The 21,129-nt window shown below is 41.3% G+C and overlaps 1 protein-coding gene across 2 annotated transcripts in view; it reads right to left on the bottom strand.

The window, feature by feature from the left end:
- Positions 1-5,687: 5,687 nt before the first annotated feature.
- Positions 5,688-21,129, bottom strand: part of TAF3 (TATA-box binding protein associated factor 3) — a 195,750-nt gene continuing 180,308 nt past the window's right edge. For both annotated transcript variants that reach the window (XM_001157768.7, XM_024346186.3), the window contains exons 5-7: positions 13,018-13,270; positions 8,477-8,583; positions 5,688-7,674 (exon numbers count right to left, since the gene is read on the bottom strand). In XM_001157768.7, coding sequence (XP_001157768.4) covers positions 7,560-7,674; positions 8,477-8,583; positions 13,018-13,270 — 475 coding nt within the window. In that variant the 3' untranslated portion in view covers positions 5,688-7,559. The remainder of the gene's footprint in view (positions 7,675-8,476; positions 8,584-13,017; positions 13,271-21,129) is intronic.

The raw sequence follows: 21,129 nt of genomic DNA, 5'->3' as shown, positions 1-21,129 counted from the left end.
GGGCTGTGTCATGTCTATCCCTCTGCTCTTCACCTCGGTAACCACACTGACATGTGTCACATCCAACTGGTTGCCCACTCAGAAGTGCACTGGGAGAAAGCCTCTTTCTTCTGGCCATCTCCTGTATCGAATCAGTCATTTGTTCTTATAAACTGCCTAGTGAATGAATGTCTTGTCCAGCTTCCCAATCCTTGATTGTAATATTAAGATCACTTATTTGTATGAAATGTTGAAATCTAGAATTGGAGACTCATGGAAAACCCGGAATTCATGAAAACATGGGGAAAAAAGCCACAATAGATACTATAGCTATTAATACCATTTATCGAGCTTTTACCACGTGAAATGCTTTTTATATGGCCAGGCATGGGGGCTCATGCCTGTAATCCCAGCACTTTGGGAGGCCAAGGCAGGCTGATCACTTGAGGTCAGGAGTTCGAGACCAGGCTGGCCAACATGGTGAAACCCCATCTCTACTACAAAAAAAAAAAGGGGGGGGTTTATATGACCGAAGTTTTTTTTTTTTTTCTGAGATAGAGTCTCACTCTGTCACTCAGGCTGGAGTGCAGTGGCATGATCTTGGTTTACTGCAATCTCTGCCTCTTGGATTCAAGCGATTCCCCTGCCTCAGCCTCCCAAGCTGGGACTACAGGTGTGTGCTACCACGTCCGGCTTTTTTGTATTTTTAGGCAGATGGGGTTTCACCATATTGGCCAGGATGGTCTCGATCTCCTGACCTCATGATCCACCCACCTTGGCCTCCCAAAGTGCTGGGATTACAGGCGTGAGCCACCTCACCTGGCCATATTTATTTATTTATTTATTTAGAGACAGGGTCTCGCCCTGTCACCCAGGCTGGAATGCAGTAGTATGATCATGGCTCACTGTACCTTCAACCTTCTGGGTTCAAGCCATCCTCCCACCTCAGCCTCCAGATGAGCTGGGACCACAGACGCATGCCACCTTGCCCAGCTGGTTTTTAGTTTTACAATTTTTTTGTAGAGATGGGGTCTTGTTATGTTGCCCAGGCTGGTCTCAAACTCCTGAGCTCAAGTAATCCCTCCCAACTCCCAAAGTGTTGAGATTACAGGCATGAGCCACCATGCCTGGCTAGATTGTTTTAATTGTAAAACAGCAAGCAGAAAAATGGCTAAAACTGATATACACAGTTTTAACAAACAGATATAAAGAGAATCCTGTATAACACTGCCCAGGTCAAGGGGCAAGATGTTCCTTGTCCCCGGGAAGCTGCCCTGAGCTTGCTCACTCCTTCCCCATCAAAACTCCCTTTCTTCCCAGAGGCAGCCGCCACCCTCACTTTTGTTAGGAACTCTTGCTTTCCCATCTTTGCATGCATCCCTAAACAAGACAGTGTGGTTCAGTCTCTTTAAAAACTTTCTATACAGGGAATCCTAGGTATTCTTTTTATTCTCGAGATGGAGTTTCGCTCTTGTTGCCCAGGCTGGAGTGCAGTGGCACAATCTCAGCTCACTGCAACTTCCACCTCCTGAGTTCAAGGGATTCTCCTGCTTCAGCCTCCCAAGTAGCTAGGACTACAGGCGCCTGCCATCATGCCTGGCTAATTTTTGTATTTTTAGTAGAGATAGGGTTTCACCATGTTGGTCAGGCTGATCTTGAACTGCTGACCTCAGGTGATCCACCTGCCTCAGCTTCCCAAAGTGCTGGGATTACAGGCGTGAGCTACAGCGCCCAGCCGGAATCCTATGTATCCTTATGTTTAATGTTGCTTTACATTTTGTGCTATCTCCTTAGTCTCATTGACCTACAGCTGAACATTGGTCAAACTGAAGGGAGAAACAATCACCTTTCAATGCACTTCTGGTTTGCACCCACACAGGTGTGTCCTGCCTTTGAGTACGTAGCCTGTGACGACTCTCTGCAGCCCTGGGGCACGCTGTCTCCTCCACCGCTGTATCCCCACAGTGCACAATGTGTCTTGCTCAGAGCAATGTCTGATGAACATTTTTTAGAGAAATGTATGAATATGGGCCGGGCGCGGTGGCTCACGCCTGTAATCCCAGCACTTTGGGAGGCCGAGGCGGGCGGATCACAAGGTCAGGAGATCGAGACCATCCTGGCTAACACGGTGAAACCCCGTCTCTCCTAAAAATACAAAAAATTAGCCGGGCGTGGTGGCAGGCACCTGTAGTCCCAGCTACTCAGGAGGCTGAGGCAGGAGAATGACGTGAACCCAGGAGGCAGAGCTTGCAGTGAGCCGAGATGGCGCCACTGCACTCCAGCCTGGGTGACAGAATGATACTCTGTCTCAAAAATTAAAAAAAAAAAAAAAAGAAAGAAATGTATGAATATGGCTGAGTGTGGGACATCCTGGGCCTAATATTTGTTTTTGTGAATGTTGTAAATAACAATGTCAAAATAAATAAAATGAAGGAAAATGAGGAATTGGCTATCAAGAAATCAGCTGTAAATAATTCACTTTTTGGCTGGGCGCAGTGGTGCATGTCTGTAATCCCAGCACTTTGGGAGGCTGAGGCGGGCGGATTGCCTGAGCTCAGGAGTTCGAGACCACCCTGGACAACATGGTGAAACCTCATCTCTACTAAAACACAAAAAATTAGCCAGGTGTGGTGGCAAGTGCCTGTAGTCCCAGCTACTGGGGAGGCTGAGGCAGGAGAATCACTTGAACCCAGAAGACGGAGGTTGCACTTAGCCGAGATCGTGCCACTGACTTCCATCCAGCCTGGGCGACAGAGGGAGACCCTGTCTCCAAAGAAAAAAGAAAATTCACTTTTTGGCCTGGTGCAGTGGCTCATGCCTATAATCCCAGTACTTTGGGTGGAGGCAGGAGGATCATTTGAGCCTAGGAGTTCAACACGAATCTGGGCAATCCTGTCTCTACAAAAAAATTAAAAATTAGCAAGACGTGTGGCACATGCCTTTGGTCCCAGCTGCTCAGGAGGTCGAGGCCACTGTGATTACACCACTGCATTCCAGCCTGGGTGACAAAGTAAGACCCTGTCTCATAAATAAATAAATAAATATTCACTTTCTAAAAGCTAGCAGAAAAAATTTAATCCACATCCCAAACAGTATAATAAGAAATAATCAGAATATAACTTGATAATGTTTTTGGATGATTTGAACTTCCTCTGGTAAGTACTTCTGATGCTCTAAATGAGTTAACCAGATGAGAACAAACATTTTCTTCAAACCATTTAACTTGGCAATAGTTAACTCATTAAGGATAATAACGATGACATTCTTCAGGTTTGTGTTTTTTTTTAAAAAAAGATAGTCCTATTCTGAACGTTTCATTAATCAAAAACAAGACCAAACCCGCCCCCCCCCCCCCCAAAAAAAAAAAACCCACGAAACTTCAAAAGGTGAAAATACTGACTAGGTTCTAAGGATATGGTAGGAAATGATTGCTTAGGGCTATGTACCTAAAATGAACTTCTGTTCTGAAAGCCCAACACAAACTCTGTGGCATATGTATCTATCTACCTATATTTTCTCACGTCATGTCTACTCTGCTAATTCCTAGGATAGTTAATGCAAACATTTGGTAAGCTCTTATTTTGTTATGAATGTAAAATTTAAAAGCATGAAGCTCTAGTAACATTAAAAAATAGTTGCAGTCTAAGGTGGATAGAAAGATGATGTATGGAAAAATGGGAAAAGAGTAATATGGAATACACTTAGAATTTGATGCAATACACTTTAATACATAGTATACTTTGGGAACAATTCCAAAATCATGGAGCCAGAGGAAGGGCTAGAGCAGCTCAGAAACCAGGCAACTGGAAATGAACTTGGTTCTGATACATCATTGCCATTTCCATAAAACGTGCGTAGCAAATGTGGACCAAATGAATGAAACCATGTAACAATGCTCTTCAAACTAAATTTAAAACTGAGTTGCCCAGAACGAAAAAAATTACCACTAGCCATTTTAATAACTCATATGTAGATTAAATGAACAAGCTGTCCACCTAAATATCTCATTTCGATGTCATCTACTCGCCTGCACACATGGATTAATAGTTACTTTATACTTTTTAGGTTGCAACGAACGCAAGATTCTCAAAGAAATAGTTTCCTAACAGAATGACTGATACCATTGTGGAAAGAGACATTATTCAGGACATTATCTGTTTCATTCTTCGGTCAAGGTAACTCATCTACTTTTAGACTTACACTTCTAAAGAAAACTGCTATGATCTAAAGAGATTGGCCATAAAACTATTTGTATTGAAAACATAGCCAGCGTGGCTTTAGTGAACTTTCTTCATTAGCATTCTTAGTGGCAAGGTTTCCATATCTCAGTGTTCATTTTATACTTTAATTTGGTTAGTAGGTCTTTGTTTAATCACCGCATTGAAAGGAGAACAAAGGCGGTTTAGGTGATACAGGAGAGTAATGCACTATATTTTATCTCTGAAAAAAGCCCGACAAAGTCAGAAGACTCTGATAGCCTCTGGTTTTCTCCAGGACATTTGGAACCACAAATCAGTCAGGGGATAAAGATCCTCACTGTGCCTCACTGTAGACACCTTTGGAAGAGAAACACCTTGTCAGCCACAGAAATTAAGCTCTGCCAGTTCCATCTGGCTCTGACGGCAGATTATCACACCAGAAGAGCGTCTCGGTTTCATGAGGTGAGGGTCTGTTTCTCAAATACCATCTCCCTCAATCAAATCACTAGTCAGGACAATCCCCGCCCCCCCCCCCCCAACCCCATTACTTCTCTTAATAAAGTATTGATGCTATTCAAATGATAGTGCTGGGCTAAATTAAAACCGGTCAGGGTTTTGCTTCCAACTGGAAAACTGCAAGCCCTCTAAAGGGAAATACTTCTCATTCCTTTGTGTCTAATTCTGCTACAGTAGTTCCTCAAATTGCTGCTGTTGCGATTTCCTTCTCCCTCAAAAGTCAAAACCCATTTTTTCCTGATGTTTGGGTCCCTGAACTTTTTCTTCGGATCAAATCATCCTCCCCACTTAACCCTCTCCCCTCTCACCCAATATAGGCTTTTCTTTTCCGGTTTTGCTTGACTTCATTAAGGAAAGTAAATTAATCTCTGTTTGTCTGTGGTATTTGTAAGTTGCTCTTTTTTCTTCAGTATTACTTTCTGGAGAATGACTACGCCCAACTTTCTAACTTTTTCTTTGTAATGTGGATGTTTTATTTTCTAATCCACATTTCTCTTTGCAGTTTCTTGAACTTCCTTTGGTTGGTGTCACAGCCAGCCACCCAGTAGAGACTGAGACCACCAGTTCATTTCACACAGGCCACTGAACAGTCATAAGATGGTGACAACTTTTGGTCTCTAGTGACCTGGACTGGATCCGACTCACTGACCTAGAGGTGAAAGGCTCTGTATTCCATTACTAATCCCTCGAGCTCTCCAGCCCCCTGAAAATGATTCTTTGGTTTTATTATTGCAAAGACCATTTATAAAATCATGAACTGGATTTAGGAAAGCAACCATGAAATAGCAAGGGACAACAAACTGATTGAAATTCCTTAAATGTAGCATGGGCCGAAGTCTCTCAGACAGTAAGATTGGGGGGAAAGTTATATATAGGCACCTCCATTCTGATTTCAGTAGCGTGACCTGCTCACTTAAACGTGGCAACTTCAGATCATGGACCACGCCTCAAGGAACTAAGTCCTAAATAAAGAAAATGGAAAAGCAAACTATGAAACAGCCAATAATCTTTATTTTGCACTTCCCCCACCCCTCACCCCTCTCCAAAAACCACTAACGCGCATTTTTGTGCATGTGAAAATATTGTATAAAGTATTTAGAATGATCTCAAATTAATCAAACAAAAAAACACATATCTCAACATAGATGCTTTGTTTCTTTGCGGGGATAGAAAAATTCTGGCCTCTTGAACAATGAGGGCAATGACACCCTGTGCTCCGAAGAGGTCGACTCCATTTCCACTGATTTGCAACTTAACATTCATGGCAGAAAACCGCATTTCTCTAACCACATAATGTTTTAAAATATGACTAATTCATACACTAATATCAATTTACTTGGCATTTAAAAAAATCACATTTTCTAGTAATATATTTGTATTAGGTTCAAAGCCCATATTCTAGCATCCAACAGATCCAGCACATGGGCCTACACTGGGATTATTTCAAAATCAAGTAAAAGTCCGTATTTATCCCAAAGCTGCTAAAATATGCTAATAAAGTTAAATTTGATGTTTTTTTAACATTAAAAATAAAATATTTGGTTTACCTCTCAGACATCTATAACATATAATAAATAGTGGGCAGTATAATAATATAATAAAGTTTTGTGATACCCTGAAATTTGATGTTTTCTTTAAAAAATTCATAATATACTTCATTTCAGCCTTAAAGCACAATATTAATGAACAGATTTGTAGAAATAAAACAATATAAAGACAAAATGCTACAGTATATGTGGGTTTTTTGTTGTTTTTTTTTTACTTTCATGGAAACTACATGTCCTTTTAGTAAAAGTCTGTCAAAGAAATTTACAAAAACAAAATAGACAACAAACAAAACAACTTCAAATCATAAACTCTAGATTTAAATTGCCTTGTTTTCCTTCCAACTGCTCGGGCCCTTTCCCCACCATGTTTCCGGGCACTGCGCAGGCTGAGCTCAAGGGAAATTTCTTTGAACGATGGCTTGTTCTCTAGCCTTGTTTCTGTCCAGCGTCATTACAGACCTGGCTGAAATCACAGTGGATTTCAGAGAAAGCCAGAATTAAACACGATAAAAATTTAAAAAATAACTACTTCATAAATATTTATTATTTACATTAGGGGCAATCTTTTAGTCTGAAGAGTTTTTATACAAGTTGATGAAATGTACAAGCAGTGAGAAGAGACTCCAGCAGTTTAAAGAAGGGCAAAATTAGAATGCAACAAAGATATAAAATACATTAAACAAAAATAATTTGCACAAAAGCAAACAGGACATGATAGAAACCTTTTTCTTAAAAAATATAAGGTATTTCACAAAAGCCTGAACATTTTACATGTTAGTACTAAAAACGGGGGAAGGAGGGAAGCTTCATATATTCTTATCACAAAAATATTTACCGGTACTCCAACTGGAGTTTTCTTTTATGTTATTCTGATTATCTTACTATAGAGGGAAAGGGGCTGAAAACTGTATACAGACTCTATCATCCTTAAATTACAGTTGAGGCAGTTTGTACACTATCTTCTCATCTAATACCTCAATGAAAAGGCCCTGGAGAGAATAAAGGAAATCAAAAGGGAAGATGTACGCTCTTTATTAATAATACTTGTCACTGGTATTAGAGAAGTGGAGGAGGGGCAGCCCCCAGGCCACGCCTCTGCTTGAGTTTCCTTCTGTCGCACTGCCACGGAGCCACAGGCCAAGGCGGCTCGGGAGTGAACAATCCAGGTGCACGGTGTGTTCCAGCCTCAGTCCTCCTGGGTTCTTTATCCACAGGCATCTGGGGGTGGATGTGACGGCAGACTTGCACCAGCTCCCTTCCAGAGGCGCCAGGGAAGAAGCCCGGGCTGACCCCGCTTGGTCCAGCCCCTCGGGAGCCGTCAGTGGGCTCGATGCTTCCTCTTCTTGTGCTTTTTGTCCTTCTTCTTGTTCGCACACTTGGGGCAGAACCACTGCATCTCTTCTGGGGGTGCAGTCATGATTCCAACACAGGGCCTGCACGTGAAAACAAGCTCAGATAAGCAACTTTTATACAGACATCTATTCTTCTCCCTTCCATGTTTTAAAGTAATTTTTTAGAGTCTATGACATGTTTACCCGAAATCAAAGTCAAGCAGCACTAACTTGTGTGTAGCACTATTGTTGGGCATGCGGACTATGAGATCACAGATGCTCCCTTTACAGGCCCCCTGCAGAGATTCATCCGTTCATTCATCCTCTCAGCCAGGAATAGAAGTCTTCCGAGCCACGGCTTTGTCTTTATGTCACAGATATCGTCTATCATAACTGAACAGGTTGCTATCTTTTTTGTATCTGACATTTTAAAGATAACACGAGAAGATTATCTGCATAAATTTTGGTTGAGCTTTTCAGTTTTTAGGAACCGTTGAAGAGGTCTAAAAAACAGATAAGCAGTCTTTAGTCCTGCAGTTTGTACCACCTTTACAAAGGCGCTGCCTCTTCGTGGTCCTGGCCAGTGCTACAGCTCCTACAGAACAATACTGGAAAGGAAGGCCAGGGAAGCCCCTGGATCTCCTTTTAGTATTATTATTTTTAATAAGAAGGATAGATTAGCTAAGCAGAATATTCAGAATTTAGGGTGAATAACAATAGTCTAAAGACTCTTGGGTTTTGCAGTTAATTGCATTTCACAGGCTCAGTGATTTGACTCCATGTACTGTCCCTAGGACAGCCCTGGGTCAGTCCAAAGGCAGGAGTCTACTCAGTGGATGCTTCATCTCAGGAGCGGCTGATGCTGCCTAATGAGTGTGGCCGGCAGGGCGCCCTGGGCACTCACCAGTGGTACCAGTCATCGCAGTCGTCACAGCCAATCATGGGACTCCCATCGTCAGGCTTGTTACACCCAGGGCAGATCCAGATCTGATTGCCCCACTCATCTCGGATCTGATGTTTGCAAAGCGGAAGCGGCAAAAATGGAGGGAATGGGAAAAAAAACAAAAAGAGGCCAGATCAGAATGACTACTTTATACTGTTAACCGAATAAACAGGCATATTAAACTAAAAAATATAGTAGATCAGCACTTCATGAATGCCATGATCAGCGTCATCACTGTTTTAGAATCATGAAACAGAAAAACGCTAAGTGTTCAATGATAAGGCATTTCTAACGAATATTCTAAGCTTTCTTTTGTAAGTCATAAAAAGCACTTTATAGTCATCTCTGTGAACAATATGACCTGTAACCCCTTTCATAAAAAAAAAAACTATATGTAAATTCTTAATGATTTGGGTCTTTATAAGGGTGGTAACAACTGATTTTCTGAAAGTTATAGAGCTCCACTTTATATGTGGTTTTCTCAATCGCATTCATAGGCATGGAATTAATATAGATAGCCAAATGTGCATGCACCACCTTATTACTTATTAGCCAAGCCCTTCTCCTGAAGGAGCTGATAAGATCAAGGATATAAAAGAGTTGTTACTAAGTAACTTTCCATTCCCTTTATGACATTTTTAGTAAAGTACAATCAACTAAAGGGCAAATGAAATAAGGGGATAGGGAGGCCACAGAGCTACAAGGTTCAACATTATTTTGCTACAAATATTGTGTACTCTAGAGTTGACTTTATTTAACTTGGCAGTTCTAAAGAGGGAACATCCTATTCACCACTTCCTCAAACTTCACATGAACAGAGCCAACCTGAAAGAATTAATTCACTGATGGGCATTCAACACCAGCAATAAGAAAAAGGTAACTTCCAAAGTGTTTACAATAACAGAGCACATTATTGCATCCGGTTTATTTTGTAAGGGATAGTTCTTCCCAGACTTTCAAACACCACACTGACTAGACATGCTTTTAGAAAGGCTTTCTTTGTGTGTGACAGGTGCATTGGGGGTCCATATATGTTTCACTGTAGTGATGGGCTTCCTTTAAGGCAACTCTACAAAGGCAAACTACATTGACAGGAAAACTTCTAAAGAAATCTGTGGGCAACTACATCTCTGACCCTCCGTAATTCCAGGAGAAAAAGTAACAAGGGGTGAGAACCAGCAGTCACCCGTACCCGCTGTCTAGAGGCCAAGGCTGGTGGAACATCCTATGCCCTGAAGCTCCCACGTGTGGCCAGTCCTGCTGCTGGCTGACCTTGCTTGAAGTCAGAAGGCTGTGACTCTGTGTGCCGCACAAGAACTTCACCACGGCATCCACAGCAACTAATACCAAATACCTCATAGCTTACTAAATGCTTCTAAACATCTCATTTCATTCAATCACTGTAAAACAACCTCTGGGTAGCTTATGAATGGGGAAACCGGAGCTAAGGGAATTTAAGTGGCATTTCCAACATCACACCATTAGGCAGTGACAAAATTTGCCTTTTTGCTCTCTAGCCTTTGTATGTCATCTAAATCACAAATTTTGTCCTCTGACCACAAAGCGTCTCTCTTCATGAGGTAGAAAGCTTTTTTTAAATTTTCATTTTTATTTTAAAGACAGGGTTTCACTCTGTCACCCAGGCTGGAGTGCAGTGGTGTGATCATGGCTCACTGTAGCCTTGACCTCGGTAGGCTCAGGTGATCTTCCCAGCTCAGCCTCCTGAGTAGTTGAGACTACAGGCACATGTCACCATGCCCAGCCAATTTTTGTATTTTCTGCAGAGATGGGGTCTCACTATGTTGCCCAGACTAGTCTCAACTCCTGGGCTCATGTGATACAGCTGCCTTGGCCTCCCAAAGTGCTGGGATTATAGGCGTTAGACACCATGCACAGCCAGTAAGCTTTCCATCTACATTGTCTATTCCAGTTGGACTCATCTCCAGGAAGTGAGTTAGCTCAAAGATCTACTGGAAAACCAGAACTTTTAGAGCTAGAACATGCCACAGAGATTACCAAGTTTAACACAAACTCCTCAATTACAGATGAAGACACGAAGGTCAAGGAGGTTAAGTACAAAATCTTTCCTGATCAACCCATTTGGGGGTGATGTTGCCTCTAATTAAACACCTACAATGATTGGTCCCTGAATGGACCAATTTGATGATCACAGTTTTAGAAGTTCCTTCCAAAACTCCTTTAAGGAAATTTAATAATAGGCCAGGCGTGGTTGCTCATGCCTGTAATCCCAGCACTTTGGGAGGCCAAGGTGGAAGGACTGCTTGAGCCCAGGAGTTTGAGACCAGCCTGGGCAACATAGAGAGACATCATCTCCACAAAAAACAAAAACAAACAAACAAACAAAAACAGCCAAGAAACAGCCAGTTGTGGTGGCAGACGCCTGTGGTCCCAGCTACTCGGGAGGCTGAGGTGAGGGGATCACTGGGGCCCAGGAGGTCGAGGCTACAGTGAGTGGTATTGTGCCACTGCATTCCAGTATGGACAAGAAGAGTGAGACTACCTCAAAAGAAAAAAAGAAAACATAAAAAAAAGAAATGTAATATTGTACAGTTTATAACAACAAATACCATGAGTCCTACCCAGCCACTTTCCAATCATATTAGTACCTAGCTAGTTACAAGGTCAGGGCCACCAGTAGGCTAACACATCACAGTCTGCGGATTTGGTAGTCACAGCAATGGCGATGGCTCCACACACCTTAAATATTTCGTTGTGTGTTTGTGTGTTTAATTCTATAGTATCCAAAGAACATAATCTGTATAAATACTTTACTGCCAGAGTGTATTCAGGGTTTGAATAAGACCTAATTCTATTAAGTAAGAGGAAAGAAATTAAAAAACAGTCCCAGAACAATGTGGACTCATTCGACATGGTGGGATTTACAATTTTTTTTTTTTCTTGAGATGGAGTTTCACTCTTGTCCCTCAGGCTAGAGAGCAGTGGTACGATCTTGGCTCACTGCAAGCTCTGCCTCCCGTTCAAGCAATTCTTGTGCCTGAGCCTCCCGAGTAGCTGGGATTACAGGCATATGCCACCATGCCCAGCTAATTTTGTTTGTATTTTTAATAGAGATGGGGTTTCACCATGTTGGCCAGGCTGGTCTCGAACTCCTGACCTCAAGTGATCCATCTGCCTCAGCCTCCCAAAGTGCTGGGATTACAGGCGTAAGCCACTGCGTCCAGCTGGTTTTACAATTTGAAATCATGCTTGGATACTCAGGAGTTCTGTGGTCTCAAAGTTCATTTCCATTTAATATGCAAGCCCTGGCATATTCTGGATCATAGCCAATAAAATATAATTAGTGCTATTATTCAGAAACACCACCTGGCTCATAATATCAGTGTACATTCTATAAATTATACTCTTAAGTGAATAACTGAATTGCTTGATCAAGAAATTCAGTGTGAGATTTCAGTACCACCATGCGTCTCTACATTTACAGATTGATATTACTGTATATATGCATATAGTCATATCCCAAAACAATATAAAAACAAGCTTTGATATGATTTATGGAGGCTGACTATGTGAACATTGTGATGTAACTTTTCAGCCAAAAGCTTGAAAATGCAGTGAAAAACTGCAATGAAGAAATGTATCTTGGCTGGGCATGGTCGTTCATGCCTGTCATCTCAGCACGTTGGGAGGCAGAAATGGGTGGATTGCTGGAGCTCAGGAGCTCAAGACCAGCCTGGGCAACATAGTGAAACCCTGTCTCCACCAAAAATACAAAAAACTAATCGAGAGTGGTGGTGACTGCCTGTGATCCCAGCTACTCAAGAGGTGGGAGGATCGCTTGAGCCTGGGAGGCAGGGGCTGCAGTGAGCCGAGATCGTACCACTGCACTCCAGCCTCGGTGACAGAGTGAAATCCCCTTTCAAAAAAAAAAAGCCGGGCGTGGTGGCTCATGCCTGTAATCCCAGCACTTTGGGAGGCCGAGGCGGGTGGATCACCTCAGGTCAGGAGTTTGAGACCAGCCTGGCTAACACGGTGAAACCGTTTCTACTAAAAATACAAAAAATTGGCCAGGTGTGGTGGCTCGTGCCTGTAATCCCACCTACTCAGGAGGCTGAGGCAGGAGAATCGCTTGAACCTGGGAGGTGGAGGTTGCGGTGAGCTGAGATCTCACCACCGCATTCCAGGTTGGGCAATAAGAGCGAAACTCTGTCTCAAAAAAAAAAAAAAGAAAAAAAAAGAAATGTGTCTGGCCAGGGGCAGCGGCTCAGGCCTGTAACCCCACCACTTTGAGAAGCTAAGGCAGGAGGATCGCTTGGGCCCAGGAGTTTGAGGTTGCAGTGAGCTATGATTGGGCCACTGTACTCCAGCCTGAGCCACATAGGGAGACCCTGTCTCAAAAATAATTAAGTAAATAATAAAATTTTGAAGAGAAATGCGTCTGAAATTCGATAGTGATTCAGAGCACACACTTGTCTCGATCTGAAAACGTCTCCATGCTAACCGCGCGGGCGGCGGGTACGCACCACGTAGGTGCTGACCGTCTCAGTCACCACGCTGCGCACGGGGGCTTTGGCACTGGCCCCGGAGGCGGCGGGACCCGGGGAGGGCAGCAGGGCAGGGCCCGCGGCGGCCTGGGCGAGCAGCGGCAGCGGCAGGGGCGCAGGGCTGACGAGCATGGGGCCGGGGGCGGGCGCGGGGGCCGGCGGTGGGGTCTTCGGCCTGTTCTGCGAGGGCGCCGGCTTGGCCTCGGGGGCAGGGACCACCTTGCTGATGACACTGTCAACAAAAGAGGAGAAGGTAAAAGTCAAAACAGGATCATCATCGAACCAAACCCGTGCTTAAAAACATGATCGCAAAATAGCTTTTCTTCCAGTAGCGAAATACTTCAACGTCCCGAGGCAGCTCGAGAACTGAGTTCCAGGCCCTGCATCAAGTGGCCTCTCCACTTACTCAGACGAATTTTTCATTTTCCAAACTTCCCCTCAATGGCCAGTTAGTTAGAAATTTCTAGTAACCAGTACACATGCATTGTTCACAGAAATATGACTTCAATTGCCTATTCCTGTTCTGAGGCAGGAGCTCTGACAGCTTCAGAGGTGGCGCTCCCCACCCCCACCTCTGCTGAGTCCTCCGGGGGCCCCGACAGGGGCTGCTCCTTCCACTGTGGCTCCAGCTGGAGAGGACCTGGAGCAGCCTGTGTCCCACACTGGAGATGGGCAAGAAAGACACATTTGCTGTTGGAAGCTCTTGAGATTTTTGGGTTGTTAATTACCATAAACCTAACCTGGCCTAAGCTGCTGGACAGAGCAGCTTAAAAAAAAAAGTTTCTATTTCTCTCTTCTCAATTCCAATGTTTCTTCTTAATACTCTCAATGCCATTGTCAATAAAACTGTGAAGACTTTCTCACTTCTGGGTTTGGCTTTGATTGCCAGGTTTTAAAGATTGACCATTCAGGCTGGGCAAGGTGGCTCACCCCTGTAATCCTAGCACTCTGGGAGGCCGAGGTGGGTGGATTACCTGAGGTCGAGAGTTCAAGACCAGCCTGGCCAACATGGTGAAACGCCGTCTCTTAAAAAATACAAAAAATTAGCCGGGTGCAGTGGCGCGCACCTGTAATTCCAGCTATTCAGGAGGCTGAGGCAGGAGAATCGCTTGAACCAGGAGGCAGAGGTTACAGTGAGCCGAGATCTCGCCACTGCACTCTAGCTTGGGCTACAGAGTGAGACTTCGTCTCAAAAAAAAAAAAAAAAAAAAAAGATTGTTCCCAGAGGGGCTGCAGAGGTAAGGAGGAGGTAATGCAGCGGCAGCTTCTGTCCTGGTGATGCTGCCGCAGGTCGCTAGAGCTGTGGTACTGTGACCCTGCTCCTCCACTAACAGCATCCTCTTCACACAACTCTCGCCAGTGGAAGCAGCTCTGGACTTGGGGCCAGGACATCTGAGTTCAAATTCTACAGCCGCCAGAGACTAGATCTGTGGCCTTGGATTACTCAATTTATTATAAAAAGCAGTACTTATTGAGGACCTATAAGAAGTTAGAGGTTATACTAGGCACTTTACAAATATCATCTCATCCAGTCCTTATGAGAACATCAAAGAAGTAATGATTACCCCATTTTGTAGATGAGGAAACTGAAGATCAGCAAGAGAAAGGAATTTGAGTAAATGGGTGGCAGCTTTTGAACCAAAGTCTACTTGATTCCAAAGCTTGTTTTTAAGCTTCTTTATTTTAAAAAAAAGTGTATATATATATATATATCATTTCACACACAGAGAAAACAATATAACAGACAGCTAGGTAATAATCAGAGATAAAATATGTTAGCCTTTGCCATATTTATTTCAGATGAACTTCCTTCCCTGCCCCAGAGCAACCACTGCCCTAAGACAGGTATGTTTTTGTTTATTGTTCTTGGTACTTTGTTTTTTTTCTCTGTACCTTTCCTGCCTTTGTAGGTGTCCATAAACAATACATACTGCATTACTGTTTGCTGTCTTTTAACTTTTATACACACAATGTCACACTCCAGTTATCCTCTGCAACTAGCTTTTCCCACTTAGTTTTATGTCTCCTGATTTATCCATGCTGACACACAGAGATCTATATTATTTATTCTAATTACTATATTGTCTTCCATGGTATTAGTAAGCCAAAGGTTTTTGTCCATCATCCTACTGAAAGTAGGACACATTCACTTGTAAACTTACACACTGACTCATAAATAGACCTGTTCAAGGATTTCTCCAAGCCCCATCCCTAGAAATGAAGTTTCTGGGCCATGGAATATGGCCATCCTCACCTCACCAGGAATCGCCAGCCTGCGGACTGTCCCAGCTTGTCTCTTTCTACTATTCCACACAATTCTTTAGGCCTTGTTTTTCTCAGCAACAAAGTGAAAAGAAATGCAGTGGCCTCAGAGGGTTGTAGTGAGAACCTCAATATGGAGAAACACTTCAAAAACTGCATCCAGATGGGAACTGCCGGCCCCGTGTCATGTTCACGGCTGTTGCTCACGACAGCCTCTGGCCTCATTGCTGCCAGCCTTCACGGTTCCACTTCCTCACAGTCCTAGTTTAGAAACCACTTTCACCAAAAAGCACTGACTCTTTGCTATTCTGATCATAAATTCATAAAACATTAAGTTACTTAAAAAACTTCACCATTATTTCAGCAAAGAACTTCATTACTGCTGTCTAATTGTTCTCTATTTGTTTCCTGCAAGGGTGATCATCTTCCTAACTTGCATACAGCCAAAGATCAAGAGACTTTAACACACGCTTGTTGGTGCAGCAGACACTTGATAAATGCTTAACATAATAACCAATGACTATTTATTGAGCACTTACTATATGTCTGACTGTCCTAAGCACTTGAAAGCCAATTATGGGCCAGGCACCACTGTGTTAAATATTTACTTGCCTTGCCTTATCTAGGTTTTTTTTTTTTTTTTTTTTTGAGATGGAGTTTCACTCTTGTTGCCTAGGCTGGAGTGTAATGGCGCAGTCTTGGCTCACTGCAACCTCCGCCTCCTGGATTCAAGTGATTCTCCTGCCTTAGCCTCCCGAGTAGCTGGGATTACAGGCATGCGCCACCACGCCCAGCTAATTTGTGCGTGTGTGTGTGTGTGTGTGTGTGTATTTTTTTTTTTTTTTCAGCAGAGACGGGGTTTCTCCATGTTGGGCAGGCTGGTCTCAAATTCCCGACTTCAGGTCATCTGCCCACCTCAGCCTCCCAAAGTGCTGAGATTACAGGCGTGAGCCACGGTGCCCGGCCTTGTTTGTTTTTCTTAATGACCACATGAGGCAAGCTATTATTCTGCTTTTTTAAATGAAGAAACCAAGGCACAGAGAGATTAAGTATCTTGCATAAATTAACACAGGTTACTACTACACGGCAGGGCCAGGATTTAAACAAGGCAGTCTGATTTTAAAGCCTGTGATCTTAATAAGTATATGACACTGTCTCTCAATGTGTACTGAGGTTTGCCTTACATAAAAGGCATGTAATGTAGGAGTTCAAAGTTACTGCTATGGCGTTTATATCCAGAGGGTAAGCATTCTCTATTTTTATGGTTAGACTAAAATTTTAAAACACTACTTCTAGAGGCAGTTTCCCATACTGGTTGAACACACAAGTGATGGAACCAAAGCTAAAGGGAAAAGCAGGAACCCTGAGAGGTAAGCAGAACACAGATGCTTTACCCCAAGGGCATTTACGCATTAGGCAAGTCTGATCTTTGGTTATGATGAAGAGGACGAATGTCAAAGCCCAGGATCTGCCCAAAGTGGAAGGTCTAATAGAACTCCCTCCCGACACTAAGGATTCCCAATGGGCTATACCCATAAGGTAAAGATGCACGACAATGTCATGAATTTTCACCTCTGGTGTTCTAGGATACTTTACATTTAAAGTAATTTGGACTTGCAATGTGCCCAGGCACACAGCACAATCCCGAGGGGAAGTATCTTAAAATCTAGGTCTCATATTAATACAGATAATTATCTTTAAAAAAAATAAGCAGCACATAATCAAAGATAATCAAATCTATGAGGAAGTAAGGTGGGATCAGGGAAAACTGTTAAGAAATAACAGCTAGTATGAAGAGACAAAGACCACAGATACAAGAATTATCAACTATAAAACAACTTTGCTTACAATGTTAAAAAAAAATAAAAGGCAAAGGCTAGAAATATAGGTTGTAGGAAGTCACAGAGAGTGACTTGATCTAGTGGATTTGAAAAGAACCAAACAGATCTTCTAGAAATTAAAAAATACAGTAACTGAGATTTAAAATTGAAAGGAGGGATTTAACAACAGATTGGAAACAAGACAGAACTATAAACTGAGTATTAGGACAAAACAAATTTTCGGAGCATAGCCTAAGAAGCAAAGAGAATACAATAAAAGGTCTAATTAGTGCATGTTTGATCATAATTCTAGAAGAAAAATGGGGCAGAGACAAATGTTAACAAAGAGTACCTGAGACTTTTACAGAACTGATGAAAGATACCAATCCACAGATTTATGAAGCCCAACACACCCTAGGCAAGATAAATAAAAATAAATCTATATCTAGGCACATCAAAGTGAAGCTATAAAATATCATAGATAGAGAGGAAAAATCTGAAGGGCAGCTAGAGGGAAAAAAGAACAATTCCTCTCAAAGAAGAAACAGGTGACAGCTGACTTCTTAATTAGCAATGATGAAATCTAGAAGATAGTGGAATAACATCTTCAATGTGCTAAAGAAACATAAATTATGTCTTTGAAAACATCTTTAAGGAATAAAGATGAAACAAAAACATTTACAGGCAGGCAAAAGCTAAGAATTTGCCACCAGCACATTAAAAAAAAAATTCTAAAGCAACAATTCTCAAATTTTTGGTCCTAGGGCCCCTTTAAATTCCTAAAAATTATTAAGAACTTAAAAAATGTGCACTATATCTGTCAATATTTACCATATTAAAAATAAAACTGGACCAGGCACATTGGCTCATGCCCGTAATCCCAGCACTTTGGGAGGCCGAGGTGGGTGGATCGCTTGAGGCCAGGAGTGATTCACCATGGCCAACATGGTGAAACCCAATTTCTATTAAAAATACAAAAATTAGCTGGGTGTGATGGCGCAGACCTGTAGTCCCAGCTACTCCAGAGGAGGAGGCAGGAGAATCACTCAAACCTGGGAGGCAGAGGTTGCAGTGGGCCGTGATCATGGCACTGCACTCCAGCCTGGGTGACAGAGCAAGAATCGGTCTCAAAAAAATAAAATAAAATAAAATAAAAATAAAACTGAAAAGTTTAAAAATATTTAGTAATTCATTTAAAAGTAACGACAATGAACCCATTATATGTTAACAGATAACCTTTTTTTTATGAAAATAACTATATTTTCCAAGACAAAAAACTTGGTAATGACTGGCAATGTTTTGGTTGTTTTTTCTTTGATAATGGCGTCTTGCTCTGTTGCCCAGGGTGGTCTTGAACTCCTGGGCTCAAGCAATCCTCCTGCCTCAGCCTACCTAATAGCTGGGATTACAGGCACATGCCACTGTGCCTAGCCAAGACTGGCAATGTTTTAAATTTTTGCAAATCTCTTTAATGTAGGCCTATGTAACTAGAGAAGGGAGGAGTATTTTAAAAGATTTTTTGGATAATGGTGTAAGTTCTTCTTTAATGCTGCATTAAATGCAACAAATGATAGTTTCTTTTAAGTTGGTTGCAATGTGTAATCTGAAATCATATCAACAGACATTCATATTCTGTTACATTAAAATTTATTGCTCTGTTTAGCACTATGAACACAAAATTTACCCATGCATTATTTTATAATGTCATACATTGGTCATTTGGAAAATACTGGTTCACTGACTTATACAGATCTTCCAAATGTTTACGTAATTAATTACACAACATAATAATATGTAAGCCAGTAATGGGTAAACAGAGCTAAAGTATTTTAATGTCCCTCTATTATATAAAATGTAGCGTAAAGGTAGTGAATAAAGTATGGTAATTTCTAGGGTAACCACACAAAAATTACAAACAAAGTATAATATGAGGAAAAAAGGAACGATCAAAAAAAAAAACCTTGGTCTGATAAAAGAAAGGAGAGAGAGAGAAAAAAAACCACTGAACATTAAAGAAGTAGCACAAAATAATAAGGTAGATTTCAAACTCAAAATATCAATGATTATATCACATAAAAGGTCTAAGTGATTCAGTTGTCAGGCTGTATAAACAGTGAAACCCAATATATTCTAATGCCCAGAGGAACATCTAGCAATAGAAGGGCTGAAAGTGAGAGGCTATAAAAAGATGTATACAAATACAAAGAAAAGTAATACCACACAAAAAAGACTTTAAGGCAAGAACCATCAGTGATAATAAAGGCTATTTCCTGATGATAAAAGGTTCCAATTTGCCAGGAAGCTGTAACAGTTTAAAATTTGTATGTACCTAATAACATATCTGCAAAACATATAAAGCAAAAACTGACAGAACAGTAAGAAACAGATGAATCTGCAATCATAGCCACAGATGTAAACATATTTATCTCCCTGCATAACTGACAGAATAAGCAGTCAAAAAACCAGCAAAGATATAGGTTTGAATAAGAATAATGAAATTGACTCAATGGACATTTAAAAAAAATCTGTCTTCAATCAGTGCAGAATATTCATTCTTTTCTAAAATATACTGAACAATGAAAGAAACTGACCCAATTTCTTAAGGCTAAAAAACAATTTGAATAGTTTGTACACAGATTTGTTGCCCCTGCTCTATCAGTAGTTCCTCAAAGGAACAAAAAGCCTTTCTAATTTCTATGTCCTCAGAGTTTAACATGATGGTTATTAAAACAAAATGTGTTAGAATTCAAACTAAGAAACAAAAGCTGATCCAGAAAGTAGTAATTTTCCAGATGACATGATACTTTTAAGTGTATTTTTCTATCCATTCAAAATTATAGCTCCCCCCAAAAAGCATAATAATATGCTTTATGATGTGGGAAGGGATAAAGCACAGGTGAGAGAAATATGGGATATCAATGAAAACAGAAAAAAAGAAAAGAGAAGAAACAGAGCAAGTGAAAGAATTACAATTTTAGGTCAGGAAGCGTGAGGACAACCCAGGCATTTTCAGTTGTTGGTTGATGGAGTTAATTTCAGGGGCAGGAAAAAGAGAGAGAGGACAGAGGATGATAGGAAGAAGAAAAGAGAGTTGTGATCAATAAATATGACTGCAGGCAAAAATAAGCCTGAAAATGTAAGTTATCAACAAGAGGAGGTTATTCAAGGGAAACATCTTCTATCTTACAATAGCCATTCACAGGATCGATGGATGGGGCCTTAGAAAACTGCTTGCAAAGAATTTGGTTGTCACTTTGTTTTAACTTTACTGTTTGCCGGCTGTTATAGTGGAAAATGTTTGTTGGAGGTAGAGACTGAAGCTATTGTCTACAATAATTTTCAGATGTTCATGTGCTTTACTATGCAATAATTACGCATGTGCAATTGAGAATTAGCTCAATTATGACTTGTCGGATGGTATAGTTAATTAAAAAAATCCCTCAAAATTGGAGCTGTATCACAAACCATTAAATTCCAAACGTCTTAAAAATTAGGTAAAAGAAAACAAAACCATAAAAATTCCCAGAAAAGTAAGTAAATATAGATGTTTTTAGTCTTGGGGTAGGACACAATTTCTAGTATCTCACCAAAAGCTGAAACCATAAAGGGAAATGCTGATTTGACTGCACGACAATTTTATATGGCATAAAATAACCTCAGCAAAGTTAAAAGGCAAAAGACAAAATGAAGCAAACTACTTGCAACAATAAAGCATTACTCCTTCTTATATAAACAGCTGTTCTGAATAAAAAAGAATTAATGTTCTTATTCAAACACGAGCAAAGGAAACAGCAAGTAGAAAATAGAATAAAAAACCAAAACCAGCCACTAGACAAGAAAAAATGTTCCATTTTCATAGTAATCGAAGATATAAACATGACAATTTAAGGCTTCTTTGGTAAAGATGAAAAAGATTGACAACACCTGGTACTGTCAGGCTAGGGGAAAGGGAGAGATGGTTGGTCCAGTATTTGGAATGATTATGGAAAACTTAAAAACGTGCAAGCTC

This window comes from Pan troglodytes, chromosome 8 (genome assembly GCF_028858775.2).
Source record: "Pan troglodytes isolate AG18354 chromosome 8, NHGRI_mPanTro3-v2.0_pri, whole genome shotgun sequence".
Classification (NCBI taxonomy): domain Eukaryota; kingdom Metazoa; phylum Chordata; class Mammalia; order Primates; family Hominidae; genus Pan; species Pan troglodytes.
The sequence above is the reverse complement of the archived record's forward strand: the minus strand, read 5'-3'. Positions and strand labels throughout refer to the sequence as shown.